This window comes from Panulirus ornatus, chromosome 43 (assembly GCF_036320965.1).
Source record: "Panulirus ornatus isolate Po-2019 chromosome 43, ASM3632096v1, whole genome shotgun sequence".
Lineage (NCBI taxonomy): Eukaryota > Metazoa > Arthropoda > Malacostraca > Decapoda > Palinuridae > Panulirus > Panulirus ornatus.
The window spans coordinates 8,423,505-8,439,141 of record NC_092266.1 but is presented as its reverse complement, the minus strand read 5'-3'; the positions used below and the strand labels follow the sequence as shown (position 1 = coordinate 8,439,141).

The window sequence follows — 15,637 nt, the reverse complement described above, 5'->3', positions numbered from 1 at the left end:
GGAATAAAAAAATTATATTGCCTATGAAAAGAGAGTGTGAATGAATGGGGCCTTTGTTGTCTTTTCCTAGCGCTACCTCGCACACAGGAGGGGGATGTTATTCCATGTGTGGCGATGGGAATGAATAAAGGTAGACAGTGTGAATTGTGTGCATGTGTATATATGTACGTATCTGTGTGTGTATATACATGTGTACATTGAGATGTATGGGTATGTATATTTGCGTGTGTGGACGTGTATGTATGTACATGTGTATGGAGGTTGGTTGGGCCATTTCTTTCGTCTGTTTCCTTGCGCTGCCTCGCAAACGCGGGAGACAGCGACAAAGCAAAATGATAATGATAATGAAAAGAGAGATGTGTGGACTGAAAAAAAAAGTGCCATTGAATAGGAAGTGTTTAAGAAATATTAGCAGGTACCTGAAGTTTTTATCGAGGATGTAAGGCATGTGCACATGTAGGAAAAGAGGAGAGTGATTGGTTCTCAGTGAATGTAGGTTTGCGGCAGGGGTGTGTGATGTCTCCATGGTTGTTTAATTTGTTTATGGATGGGGTTGTTAGGGAGGTGAATGCAAGAGTTTTGGAAAGAGGGGCAAGTATGAAGTCTGTTGGGAATGAGAGAGCTTGGGAAGTGAGTCAGTTGTTGTTTGCTGATGATACAGCGCTGGTGGCTGATTCATGTGAGAAACTGCAGAAGCTGGTGACTGAGTTTGGTAAAGTGTGTGAAAGAAGAAAGTTGAGAGTAAATGAGAGTAAATGTGAATAAGAGCAAGGTTATTAGGTACAGTAGGGTTGAGGGTCAAGTCATTTGGGGAGGTAAGTTTGAATGGAGAAAAACTGGAGGAAGTAAAGTGTTTTAGATATCTGGGAGTGGATCTGGCAGCGAATGGAACCATGGAAGCAGAAGTGAATCATAGGGTGGGGGAGGGGGCGAAAATCCTGGGAGCTTTGAAGAATGTGTGGAAGTCGAGAACATTATCTCGGAAAGCAAAAATGGGTATGTTTGAAGGGATAGTGGTTCCAACAATGTTGTACGGTTGCGAGGCGTGGGCTATGGATAGAGTTGTGTGCAGGAGGGTGGATGTGCTGGAAATGAGATGTTTGAGGACAATATGTGGTGTGAGGTGGTTTGATTGAGTAAGTAATGTAAGGGAAAGAGAGATGTGTGGAAATAAAAAGAGTGTGGTTGAGAGAGCAGAAGAGGGTGTTTTGAAATGGTTTGGGCACATGGAGAGAATGAGTGAGGAAAGATTGACCAAGAGGATATATGTGTCGGAGGTGGAGGGAACGAGAAGTGGGAGACCAAATTGGAGGTGGGAAGATGGAGTGAAAAAGATTTTGAGTGATCGGGGCCTGAACATGCAGGAGGGTGAAAGGCGGGCAAGGAATGAAGTGAATTGGATCGATGTGGTATACTGGGGTCGATGTGCTGTCAATGGATTGAATCAGGGCATGTGAAGCGTCTTGGGTAAACCATGGAAAGTTGTGTGGGGCCTGGATGTGGAAAGAGAGCTGTGGTTTCGGGCATTATTACATGACAGCTAGAGACTGAGTGTGAACGAATGGGGCCTTTGTTGTCTTCCTAGCGCTACCTCACACACATGAGGGGGTAGGGGTTGTTATCCCATGTGTGGCGAGGTGGCGATGGGAATGAATAAAGGCAGTGTGAATTGTGTGCATGTGTATATATGTATGTGTCTGTGTGTGTATATATATGTGTACATTGAGATGTATGGGTATGTATATTTGCGTGTGTGGACATGTATGTATATACATGTGTATGGGGGTGGGTTGGGCCATTTCTTTCGTCTGTTTCCTTGCGCTACCTCGCAAACGCGGGAGACAGCGACAAAGCAAAAAAAAAAAAAACCTGAAGCTTTCCATTTGTCTGGGACCGTGCCATTCAAACCATCCCATTTCATCCACTTGCTGCATGTTATTACCTTTTGTGTTTACATTTACTCTCAGCTTTTTTCTTTCACACCCACTCCCAAAATCTTTCCCAGCTTCCAGACTGTTTATACTCCCAAAATCATCCTCAGCTTCGTGACTGTTAATACTCCCAAAATCTTCCCAGCTTCCAGACTGTTTATACTCCCAAAATCATCATCAGCTTTGAGACTGTTAATAGCTTCGAGACTGTTAATACTCCCAAAATCTTCCCCAGCTTCCAGACTGTTTATACTCCCAAAATCTTCCCCAGCTTCCAGACAGTTTATACTCCCAAAACCTTCCCAGCTTACGGACTGTTTTTTTTTTAAGTATGTTACTAGAGTTTGCATCACCTCCAAGGAGCAAATGATTCACCTCCCACATCCCCCTCCAGTGGTACACCGTAGACCTGCCTTTTGCTCTAGGTCCCTTACATTCACTGACTTCACCACCCACCCATTAACATGGTGCCATCATAGCCTTGATGTAGACCCAGACCCACTTTCATTGAGAACCATGCACTGTACTTACTTGCTATTCACACGCTTGCCTTGCTGTTCTGGTAAAAACTCTTCAGCATTTACTGTCACTGTACTTCATAGGTTTTGTAACATGTTCTACAAGGCCTCTCATCTTTTCAACTAGTGTTTCACTCACTCAACTACCCACTCTCCCTTACACCTTACTGGGTACACTTTCAGGTATAATTCCAGCATTCACATTCGTTCTCCTTTTCTTTACAAGAGGGTACTTCCTTTATATTATGCCAGTTCTCAGGCACCTTACCTTGGGTCATACAAAGGCTGTATAGGTGGCTAACAACATTAAGTATTGTTTTTCTTTCAGCAGGAATTACCATTTTAAGACAATTTTTTTGTTGTACTTCATTGACCACTGGGTAGGTCACCAAACACTTTCAAAGTCCTACACTCTTACCTGGTATGTTTGGGACCAAACTCCTGCCTGCATGCTGATATGTTCCACCCCATATTAGGTACAGAATAGACTTGAGCCATAAATTAATAGTAGATATCACAGCAGTAATAATTCACACACAGAAATTCCACAGCTGTCAGTTACTCAATAAACCATGTTGGCGGGCTTCTAATTGAAGTGTGCACTGGCAACCTTTTTGTCTAATGGCCCCAAATATATATGCATGGTGCTTTAGAAGGAAAGATGCAAATTTTATGAAAAAATCTATTTATGGGAATTTGATACTTATATTAGGACTGTGATGATAGTTAAGTGGTGGGGGCAGGCTCACAAACCATTTTACTACTTAGAAAACTTTAAGGGATTACAGTTTTTGATTTTTTGATGATTTAACCAGTATGTCTCTTGACGTTGAGTTGAAGTTTCATGTCAGTAGTTTTTTTCATCCTTTGTAAGAATACTAAGACCAAGTATAGTGTTGAAAGGGAAATATGAAAGAGAAAATATGCTCCAAAATGTGACTTTCAATTTTTCCATGGAACATAGGGTGAAATGCCATAGATATAGATCTTTCTGTCTATATTTCTAATTCCTGTTTCCTTTGGGAACTCCATCAAGGGGATGGCCATGGCAATATAGTCTCCTTCATAACTGATGAACACCAGTGCTGCTCTCTAGCTTTCAGTGCCTCGCCCTTAACAGGCCACTGGCACAGGGCAGCTCAAAGTCAAATAAACCTTATATGATAACAGAAGAAGTAAGAAATAAATTGATTGAAGAGGTTTTACCCAAAAATGATAACGTTAAAAGTTTGATGAACTTTTTAAAGGAAGCAAAGATATTTAGTTCGAGAGAGACAGCTGGTTTCAGACTTCTTTCTCATGGGAAAAGGACCTTCTAGTGCTTTATGAATTCCAGAAAATCAGATCAGTTGAAAATCACTGTAACCCTTGTCTTGCACAACTCAACTGCAGTCCCTTCCACTTTTGCACAATTGCTTCACTATCTCCTTTACCACACCATATGGCTGGTTTTTTTCTCTCTGCATACCTCATTTCAAACACACTACATTCACCAGCCTCTCAGCCAACACATACAGTATTTGAGTGAAATACTCATCCATCTGATTTTAACCCCTTTGGTGCCTTTTACCACTTTTAATGTCATTTCCATTTGTTTTCTTGCTCTCTTTTTGTTGTTCACCTTTCAAAACATTTTATTCTTTAATTTTATTGACAATTTCTCACCCCCCATCTCTCATTTGCCCCATTTTTCAGTTCCAGTACCTTTCTCTTGACCTCCTCTGCTTTCTTTTTGTGCAAAACCAATGATTCACACACTGTCCATGCAGACACCACTCCTCTCTCTTACGTAACAGCAGCGTAATGCCTTAAGTTAAGCAGACATAAATATACCCATTAAAACTTATGCTTTCGTTGCATAACTGCCTGCTCAACCTAGGTGGTTGCCAAGTATGACAGCAATATCTTATGAGTCATTTGCCCCTGTTTTTGAGCTCCAGTACCTTTCTCTTGACCTATTCTGCTTCCTCTTATACTCACTCTAGTGACTTGTACTCTTTCCATCCAGATACCACCCTGTATTCTCTTATACTGGCAATTTAACCATTTAAGTCCTCCAAACCTAAATTTATGCATTGACATTTGCACCTTTCTATCAGAGCTGCCCAATGGACTTTGGTAGTTGCTGAGTATGACAGCATATTCTAGTGATTGTTTTTTAGAAGAGAACTTGAACAGCTTCTAGCTAGACTAAGGCATCAGTGACTCATCCAGCATTGAAGTTGAGCAACATAAGGGAGGTGGATGTGCTTTTTATCACAATTGGAGGCAGTGTTACTGGTGTTCCTTACTGTAACACCATTTGAATGATGCAGCTGTTAAATTCATAGTGAAGTATATGGCAATGAAGGGGACAATGATGTTGAAAGGTAATGATTCTCTCATCAAAGGATTTTCTTCCCTTCATTGCCATATATGTATGAACATATCAAAACATAAGCCAAATTTTCCAGCATGACCCATACTGAGTTCAGTGAGCTCCATCACATATAAATTACCAAAATGGTTAGTTTCTTTATTAAGCCCACTAGTGGGTAAGATATAAAATTCTGTTATCATGAACAGTGTAGATTTGTGTAACCATCTAAATGACATCCGTGTTGATTTTGTTTTCAAGCTGATAAGTTTTGACGTTTCATCCTCTTTCACAAAAGTTCAAATTGATGACCTCTTAGAATATTTGGTTGATATCTTGGATAATATTGATTTACCTGTTTTAAGTTGTTTGTTTATTGAACTGATAAAATTGTGTATGAAAGATTATGTATTTCAATTTAATGAAGATTATGCTCAGAAATTTGGTATGGCGATGAGTAACCCACCTTCTCCAGTACTAAGTAATTTTTTACATGGAATTCTTTGAAACAAAGTTACTAAGGCAATTATGTTTAGGTGCGTAGATGGTGTTCTTTATGTTCGGCCAACAAACGAAAATTGACAAACATTTCTCCTTGTACTTAACAATCACATACCTTCTATCAACTTTATTGTGGAAGTGGGAAGTAAATGTATGTTACCATTTCTAGACTGCATGATCCATAGCGAGAGAAAATGTTTAAGTTTAGCATATACAGAAAACCCACAAATGTTTGTTCTTATATTCATTATTGCTCAGCTCAACATGACAGTTAAATTATCATCATTTTAGTCAATGGTCCTTAGGGCATTATGTATATGCAGTCTGGAATTTATTGATGATGGGAATGAGAAGATGTATTCTATTGGTTCCAAGTTAAAGTATCCTAGATCTTTCATTGATAAATCCCCTAAGTTAGCAAAGAAATAATTTTATAGATTTGAACCCAAACCTCCCACTAAGAATCTTTTAGTTCTCTTTTTAGTGATAATTTTACAGTACTTATCAGGTTCCTTAAATCCTTTAATGTAAATGTAGCCTTCAGCAGTAACAGTACTATTAAGAATATCCTAAACAAAAACTCGCTAGAAAATTCTTGCAGGCCGGGATTACCAATAAGAATACCTTGTAAAAATTGTAATATTTTTATCTTGGGCAGACTGGTAAGGATCTTTGTTTGACTTAAGGAACATAAATTTAGTATAAGAATAAGACAAGAATCAAATGTTTTGTTTAATCATGTTAAAAAATTGACCAAATATAGTATAAGAATAGGACAGGAATCAAATGTTTTGTTTAATCATGTAAAAATTGTTACCATTGTATTGACTTGAGTAATGCCAATTCAGTTATTAACTGTAACTCCTTTATCTTGGGGAAATATCAGCGAATCTTAAGTTATTAAGTACACAAAAATTTGTAACATTAATATTAGAGGTCTTTTCAAACTGAATAGCTTTGTTATAGGCAAAATTTGTGAACAGTTCCCTTTCTTGTCCACATAATAAAAATTTTGTAGCAGGCATGATGCTATACCTGAACACCACTATCCAGTAATGCTTGTTTACTTTATATATCAACTGACTGTTCTACTTCTTTTTTCTCATTCCTGTATCTCCCCTGACGATGTGATCATTACATGAAAGTGCACTTGGGAACTTATCGTGGTTCAGTTTTCCTGTGGTCGTATGCATATACTAGATCATGCACACCACTGTGACCTCTTGTATTTAGATTTCAAAAAAGGGAAACAGAAGAAAGAATCAAGCAGGGAGTGCTCATCCTCCTCAAAGGCTCAGGTTGGGATGTCTTGAATGTGTGTGGATGTAACCAAGATGAGAAGAAAGTTGAGATGGGTAGTATGTTTGAAGAAAGAAACCTGGACGTTCTGGCTTTGAGTGAGACAAAGCTTAAGGTAAAGGAGAAGAGTGGTTTGGGAATGTCTTGGGAGAAAAGTCAGGAGTTGGTTAGAGGACAAGAGCTAAGAAAGGAGTAGCACTTCTCCTAAAGCAGGAGTTGTGGGAGTATCTTATTATGAAATAAGAGTCTAAGAAAGTAAATTCTAGATTGATGTGGGTAAAACTGAAAGTGGATGGAGAGAGTGGGATTATTGGTGCATATGCACCTGGTCATGAGAAGAAAAATCATGAGAGGCAAGTGTTTTGGGAGCAGTTGAGTGAGTGTGTTAGCAGCATTGATGCACGAGACAGGGTTTTAGTGATGGGTGATATAAATGTGAAGGTTAGTAATGTGGCAGTTGAGGGTATAATTGGTGTGCATAGGGTGTTCAGTGTTGTAAATGTTAATGGTGAAGAGCATGTGGATTTGTGTGCTGAAAAAAGACTGGTTATTGGGAATACCTGGTTTAAAAAATATACATAAGTCCATTTTTTAATGGAGAAAGGAGAAAAACTGGAGGAAGTAAAGTGTTTTACATATCTGGGAGTGGATCTGGCAGCGGATGGAACCATGGAAGCGGAAGTGAATCATAGGGTGGGGGAGGGGGCGAAAATCCTGGGAGCCTTGAAGAATGTTTGGAAGTTGAGACCATTATCTTGGAAAGCAAAAATGGGTATGTTTGAAGGAATAGTGGTTCCAACAATGTTGTATGGTTGCAAGGCATGGGCTATGGATAGAGTTGTGCACAGGAGGGTGGATGTGCTGGAAATGGGATGTTTGAGGACAATGTGTGGTGTGAGGTGGTTTGATCGAGTAAGTAATGTAAGGGTAAGAGAGATGTGTGGAAATAAAAAGAGTTTGGTTGAGGGAGCAGAAGAGGGTGTTTTGAAATGGTTTGGGCACATGGAGAGAATGAGTGAGGAAAGATTGACCAAGAGGATATATGTGTCGGAGGTGGAGCGAACAAGGAGAAATGGGAGACCAAATTGGAGGTGGAAAGATGGAGTGAAAAAGATGATGAGTGATCAGGGCCTGAACATGCAGGAGGGTGAAAGGCGGGCAAGGAATAGAGTGAATTGGATCGATGTGGTATACGGGGGTTGACGTGCTGTCAGTGGATTGAATCAGGGCATGTGAAGCGTCTGGGGTAAACCATGGAAAGCTGTGTGGGGCCTGGATGTGGAAAGGGAGTTGTGGTTTCGGGCATTATTGCATGACAGCTAGAGACTGAGTGTGAACGAATGAGGCCTTTGTTATCTTTTCCTAGCGCTACCCCGCACACATGAGGGGGGAGGGGGATGGTATTCCATGTGTGGCGAGGTGGCAATGGGAATGAATAAAGGCAGACAGTGTGCATTGTGTGCATGGGTATATATGTATGTGTCTGTGTGTGTATATATATGTGTACATTAGGATGTATAGGTATGTATATTTGCGTGTGTGGACGTGTGTATATATACATGTGTATGGGGGTGGGTTTGGCCATTTCTTTCGTCTGTTTCCTTGTGCTACCTCGCAAACGCGGGAGACAGCGACAAAGCAAAATAATAGAAATAAGATAACATGTATGTGAGTAGGAGAGATGGTCAAAAGGCATTATTGGATTACATGTTAATTGATAGGCTTGTAAAAGAGATACTTTTGGATGTTAATGTCTTGAGAGGGGCAGCTGGAGGGATGTCTGTTCACTCTTGTGGAGGTGAAGGTTTTCAAAAAAGAAGAGAATTTTGGGGAGAAGAGTGAGTGAGTTTGGAAAGGAGACTTGTGTGACGAAGTACCAGGAGAGATTTAGTGTACAATGGCAAAAGGTGTGAGCAAATGACGTGAGGGGAGTTGGTGAAGAATGGGATGTATTTAGGAAAACAGTGATGGCTTGCTCAAAAGATGCAAGTGGCATGAGAAGGTGGGAGGTGGGCAGATTAGGTAGGCGGGATGAAGGAAGTAAGGTTGTTAGTGAAAGAGAAAAGAGAGGCATTTGGATGATACTTGCAGGGAGATAGTGCAAATGACGGAGATGTATAAAAGAAAGCAGTAGGAGGTCAAGAGAAAGGTACAAGATGTGAAAAAGAGGACAAATGAGAGTTTGGGTGAGGTAGTATCACTAAATTTTAGTAAGAATTTAAAGATATTTTGGAAGGAGGTAAATAAAGTGCATAAGACAAGACAACAAGTGGAAACATTGATGAAGGGGACAAATGGGGAAATAATAACAGGAAGTGATGAAGAGGAGATGGAGTGAGTATTTTGAAGTTTTTTTTTAATGTGTTTGATGATAAGAGTGGCAGATATAGGTTGTTTTAGTCAGGGTGGTGTGCAAAGTGAGAGGGTCAGGGAGAATGGTTTGGCAAAGAGAGGAGATAGTAAAAGCTTTGTGGAAGAAGAAATCCGGCAAGGCATTGGGTTTGGATGGTATTGCAGTGGAATTTACTAAAAAAGGGGGTGACTGTTTTTAATTGGTGCATGTATGGACCATGGTGAAGTGCCTGAGGATTGGCAGAATGCATGCATAGTGCCGTTGTACAAAGGCAAAGGGGATTAAGGTTTGTTCATATTACAGAGGTATAGGTTTGTTCAGTATTCCTTGGAAATTTATGGGAGGGTATTGGTTGAGAAGGTGAAGGCATGTACATATCATTAGATTGGGGAAGAGCAGTGTGGTTTCAGAAGTGGTAGAGGATGTGTGGATCCGGTGTTTGCTTTGAAGAATGTGAGAAATACATAGAAAAACAGATGGATTTATATATGGCACGCATGGGTCTGGAGAATACATATGATAGGGTTGATAGAGACATATGATAGGGTTGATAGAGATTCTTTGTGGAAGGTCTTAAGAGAATATGTTGTTGGAGGTAAGCTGCTACAAGCAGTGGAAGTTTTTATCAAGGATGTAAGGCATGTGTACGATTAGGAAGAAGGGAGAGTGATAGGTTCCTATTGAAGGTTGATCTGCAGTAGGGGTGTGTGATGTCTCCATAGTAGTATAATTTGTTTGTGGATGGGGTAGTTAGGGAGGTAAATGCTTGAGTTTTGGAGAGAGGGGTGAGTATGCAGTCTTTTGGGGATGAGAGGGCCTGGGAAGTGTGACAGTTGTTGCTCACTGATGATACAGCACTGATGGCTGATTCGAGTGAGAAACTGCAGTAGTTGGTGACTGAGTTTGGAAAAGTGTGGGAAAGGAGAAAGTTGAGAGTAAATGTGAATAAGAGCAAGGTTATTAGGTTCAGCAGGTTTGAGGAACAAGTTAGTTGGGATATAAGTTTGAATGGAGAAAAAATGGAGGAAGTGAAGTGTTTTACATATCTGGGAGTGGACTTACCAGCAAACGGAACCATGGAAGCTTAAGTGAGTCATAGGTTGGGGTTGGGAGTGAAGGTTCTTGGAGCACTGAAGAATGTGTGGAAGGAAAGAACATTATCTCAGAGAGCATAAATGGGCATGTTTGGAGGAATAATAGTTACAGCAATGTTATGTGGTTTCAAGGCATGGGCTGTATATTGGGTTGTACGGAGGAGGGTGGATGCGTTGGAAATTAAATGTTGGAGGACAGTATGTTTTGTGAGGTGGTTTGATCGAACAAGTAATGAAAAGGTAAGAGAGCTTTGTGGAAATTAAGAGTGTGGTTGAGAGCAGAAGAGGGTGTGTTGAAAAGGTTTGGACATATAGAATCAGTGAAGAAAGGTTGACAAAGAGGATATATGTGTCAGAGGTGGAGGGAACAAGGAGAAGCAGATCAAATTAGAGGTGGAAGGATGGAGTGAAAAAGATTCTGTGCAACTGGGGCCTGAACATGCAGTAGGGTGAGAGGCGTGCAAGGAATAGTGAATTGAAACAATGTGGTATACCGGGGTCGATGTGCTGTCATTGAACTAAACCTGGACGTGTGAAATGTTTAGGGTAAACCATGGAAAGGTCTCTGGGGCCTGGAAGTGGATAGGGAAGTGTAGTTTCGATGCATTACACATGATAGCTAGATAGTGAATGTGAATGAATGTGGTTTTTTTTTTTTTTTTTTGTCTGTTTTCCTTGTGCTACCTCGCTGAAGCGGGATGTGTGTGTGTGTGTGTGTGTGTGTGTGTGTGATGCTGTTTCCTGTCGAGCGGGGTGGTGTTAGGAATGGATGAAAGCAGGAAGTGTAAATATGTACGTGTGTATGTACATTCTGATATGTATATGTGCATGTATGGGTGTTTTTGTGTATATATATGTGCATATAAGTGGATGTGCCATTCTTTGTTTCCTGGCGCTACCTTGCTGACGCAGGAAATGACGATCAAGTATAATTATATATATATTTATATAGTACATTAAAAGGGTATTTCTTATTACAGTACAATGTAAGGATTAAAATTATTCTCTAGCTTATCAACTCTAGAATATGTAAAGTGAAATATAATTATTAATTTTGGGATGTACTACTAGTAACTCCCTTATTAACACTTGTGTCCCGGCGGTCTGCGTGCCCACCTACTCTGAAGTGAACCAGGCGGAGGCAGGCTGGAGGTTTACGGCATGTGAGTTTATATAATTTTCACACAGTTTTCATTGTACGTTAATTGCTTTTATCCTTGGGTTTGTAAATATATTTTGTACCATAAGATGAAAAAAAAAAATTCCACAGTGATGTGGAAAAATTCCTTTACATCATCATCCTCACACCACACTCCCAATATCATTAATACCAACTATATCTCCAATATCATCACTGCTCCACCACAATTACCAATACCAACAATAATTGTAATGTATTTACTTAACATATGAGGGACAACAGAGCATCTGCTTTGATACCTCTCATATTTATGGTGTAACATTTGATCCTTGTGAAACGTAATAACTCAAAATTTACATTAAATGAATTCTCAAAGTATATGATGTAAAATGCGTCATTGGAACATGAGCATAGGTTTTTGAAATGTTGCTCATTGTGGCATTTGAATGGTGTTAAATAACTGCCTCTGTTTATAATTACACTTTAATGTCAAATTGTAGCATAATAGGTTTATTTTTCCTGAACAGATTTGCATGTTACATAAATATGTTGAATTAATTTTGTAAGATTTTTTTATTCTTTTTCCAGTGCTCCTGTCCATTTGTTCACTTCTTACGGACCCTAACCCTGAAGATCCTTTGGTGCCCGAGATTGCACGAGTTTACAAGACTGATAGGGAAAAGTACAATGAACTGGCCAGAGAATGGACCAGGAAGTATGCCATGTGATCCCCTGGTGGCCTAGTGGCAGAGAGCGCCCATGCCCATCCCCCGCCACTGCCATAATGACCACCACTACCACCCTGACCGCTGCTGCCGCTGCCATCACCCTGACTGCTGCTGCTGCTGCTGAACCTTCTCTTCTTCATCCTGCTGCTAATTATGTTTTTAACAACTTTTACTACCACCCATCACTCTTACTACTATCTGGTGGATAGACCACACCAATGTCACCTTGTGACTTCATCATTTGCACTATCACCACCCACCACCTCTGGCCAGCAGCCACTCATTTGGCGCAGAAAATGTTTTGTGGACTATGTCAGGGCTGGAATCCACTAGCCCCCAAGTGAAGTGCCACTGCCACCAGCGGCTCCAATTTGTACCTAGATATAATGTGTACACAAGGAAGTGCCGCCTCATCCACCCTTAAAAATGATCACGCTTGCGTTCTGTAGTTGTAATCGTGGGTATATCTTGGGTTATTTTGCTAGTGTGTGGCGAGTTGACTCTGTGGTTGGGGGAAAGATAACAAAGTAAGGGACTGGAGCCCTCGAAACCAGTTTATTACCATTGTGACGTTCACTTCTTAGTTCACCCTCTGTAACACCTCTTGTTTATTCTTGTCTTTGTCCTGAGCCAACCTGCTTTGTTCTCAGCAATTACGTAAACCTCAGATTACTTTCTTGTGACCTGGAGTTTGAGTGTGTTATTTAGATTTGTGTAATGTTCCCCTTCTCTTTCCATTATCTTCTCACCCAGCCACATCTTTCTTCTTTCACTTATCCCACCAAGTTCTAGCCTGTGTGATTTTCCTAATGTTACAAGATGAATGGGAAGTAGGCGATCCATAACACATCACCTCAGATATCATCATTGCTAGGCTATTGTTTAATATTATATCTTAATGTCTCTACATGTCCCTGGCCTTTTGTTGTCATGATTTATTTGAAATTTGTTTTATATTTTTTATAATTGGCCTGGTGCATCACATTTTCTTTGAGGATTCCATTCAAGGGAGAAGGCTGTTCTCCTCAGTGCATTATTGGGAGCCAGATTTTTTATTCTTATTTTTAAGCTGTGTAGGGCCAATACTGTCTTTCTTTATATACCATCGGGCTCTTCTGTGACTCACTAGTCCCCTGTCAGCAGCAAAGCATTGGAATCACCGTCATTAGGGGTTAGCTCACTGTTGAGCCTGCCCTAGATCTTCATGGAAGAGCCTGGTGGTCATTGGGACATTATCAGCTTTGCCTGCTTCTCATGGAACTGGTTACAAGTAATTTTTTATTTTGATTATATATTGTTCTCCAGTATAATACATGGGAAGCAGGTACCCTTCATATACAAGGCTGTTTGGTTCATTAATACAGTATTCAAAAGAAGTCTTTTCAATACAATTTTGTCAATAAAGGTGTACAGAACACAACCATTGTTTCTCTCCTCCCTGGAAAAGTCTTAATTTTTGCTTGGGATAATGTGAAATTTTCTCTAATTTCATGATAATGTTCTTTTGTTAATGTATAAATTAGGTAGTATTTATTGGTTAGGTTTGGAATGTAGTTAGCAAAGTATTGACAAATTATTGTATTCAATGCTAGTAAATTTTACACGGTTATTGTTAACATGAAGGATAAATGAGACATTCTGAAAAGGTTTGGCTGATATTCTGTGTTGTGAAACATTAATTTTGTAACTAATATTTTTATTACTTGTTTACTGCAAGATCCGGTTTCCAAGACAATGTAGACTAATGGAGTGGAAGATGCATGTGTTGTTTTGTGCGACTCACTAAAGCAAACCATCAGTAACTTGTTGCACTATGTAATTATGTAAGAATTTCCGAAATTAGATGGTGATTCATCTAAAAAATATGTATTGTAATCAATCATAGCCCAGTTTTACAAATTTTACAAAGTTTATGTATATTTTAGGAACTGCTCAGGATAAGTTATTACCTAGCTAATATTTGCTGAAGTAAATGGAAATTTCAGTGCAACACTTAATATAGTGTAGGTGTTTGATTTGCCTTTCAAACAGAAAGTTAGTTAATACACATTTCATTAAGCTGTGTTGGAAGTTGAAATTTATGAGTTATGGAATGAAACTGATAAATTATTTGAAATTGCTGATATCTGTATGCATAGTATTGTAACTAAAATTGTTCAACTCTGATGACATCGCATCGACTAGGTTATATTTATGAAAGCGAGTTTTTGGCTCCTTTACAGATAGTACCTTGAGGGCAAGGTCATGTCTGTGTTCAGGCTCAGGACTTCTGCTGGCCTCATACTGAAATGATTCAGACATACAGGTTCAATGAAGTTGTACACATATGGTTTCTTACTTTTATTACATCCAATTGATTCATCCTCAATCATACAACTTTTGCATAAAACATTATTCAATAAAGTATATGATCAAATGTGAATTTAATTTCAAAGTAAACAAAAGCCAATTATTATTCCTAACAAAATACTGTACTTTGTCTTGTGGTGTATAAGTAAGAAAGTAAATTAGTCTCACATTATAACTAGATTGAAAGGAAACCAACTAATTATGAAAAGATGTCAGTTTAGAAAAATGAAGAACTTCCACCATAATGCTAAACATATGCATTGTATACCAAGATTTTCACTTTGAAATGGGGTTTAGGTTCTTTATGCACATTTATGTTTTGGTGCTATCAGTTTACTGAGTAGCTATACATTAGACTGCATGACATTTGTTGCCATTGAGAAGTTAAAAAGGATTGTAAACATTTTCTGTTAGCCTTTAGCCTATTCTTTTGCTACATTTACACTGCATTCTCTCTATAATCCTGATTGGATGTTGCAGCTACATCATAACTGTATTAATGGCAAACTATTGTCAGTGAATTTGCTTTACAGCTTATGTTTGTCTAAAACCTCATTAATTTAGGAACTTCATCTCTACTACTGTACAGTACTACAGTAGACTGTTTAGGAAATGTTGACCATGAATAAAAAAAAGTAAGGAACTGTAGTCACATTACACTGTAACCCCCCCTTACCCTTTCAGTCTCTCTACTTCACTATACCAAACTCATCACTTTTTTCCTAATACATTCTCCATACAGATTTATACTTTTGTCAATTCTGATTTAGTGTTACTGAAAACTGTAATACCTTCTACACAACTCCAACATGAATTTGCACACAACTGGTCTTCGGCACATCACAAATGTGATGACCATCATGTTTTGGGCAAGAAGGTTCAAGTGCTATTTCTACAATGAAATGACAGTTTGAAATCTACTGCTGCCTTGAATAAAATCCACATACTAAGAGCTGTATGAGGAAGCATCTCCTAGATATATTTTTTTCCTTTCATCCTTGCTTCAGCAGGAAACTGCATACAAGTATAAAAATAACCTATAAATAAATGACAACGGTGACACAAGAACAAGGTTATCGTCATACCAAAGTTCAGAGTGATGTACAAAGCTCGAGTTTGGTGTGAAAATTTCTATCCATCTGATTACAGTATATATATATGAAGAGCACAGACATCTATCCTCCCATTTCACATTCCTCTTCAACCTGCAGAAGTGAGAAGAAATGAGTATTTTAAATTCCTGATGCTGCTTCACTGGCCTTATTAGTACATATCTGTGCAAAAGGCTTTGGTAAATTACTTAGGAAATTTCACGGAGTTGCAAACAGAAATTTCTGGCTAAACTCATGTAACATGGTATTGAGAAA

The 15,637-nt window shown here is 39.2% G+C and overlaps 2 protein-coding genes across 2 annotated transcripts in view; one reads left to right on the top strand and one right to left on the bottom strand.

The window, feature by feature from the left end:
* Nucleotides 1-15,247, top strand: part of eff (ubiquitin-conjugating enzyme E2 eff) — a 45,349-nt gene extending 30,102 nt beyond the window's left edge. The window contains exon 4 of the mRNA XM_071686895.1: nt 11,782-15,247. Coding sequence (XP_071542996.1) covers nt 11,782-11,921 — 140 coding nt within the window. The 3' untranslated portion in view covers nt 11,922-15,247. The remainder of the gene's footprint in view (nt 1-11,781) is intronic.
* The window catches only part of LOC139762299 (protein FAM32A), a 53,781-nt gene continuing 52,390 nt past the window's right edge, over nt 14,247-15,637 (bottom strand). Inside the window, exon 4 of the mRNA XM_071686896.1 lies at nt 14,247-15,475. The gene's annotated coding sequence lies outside the window, so the exon portion shown is untranslated. The remainder of the gene's footprint in view (nt 15,476-15,637) is intronic.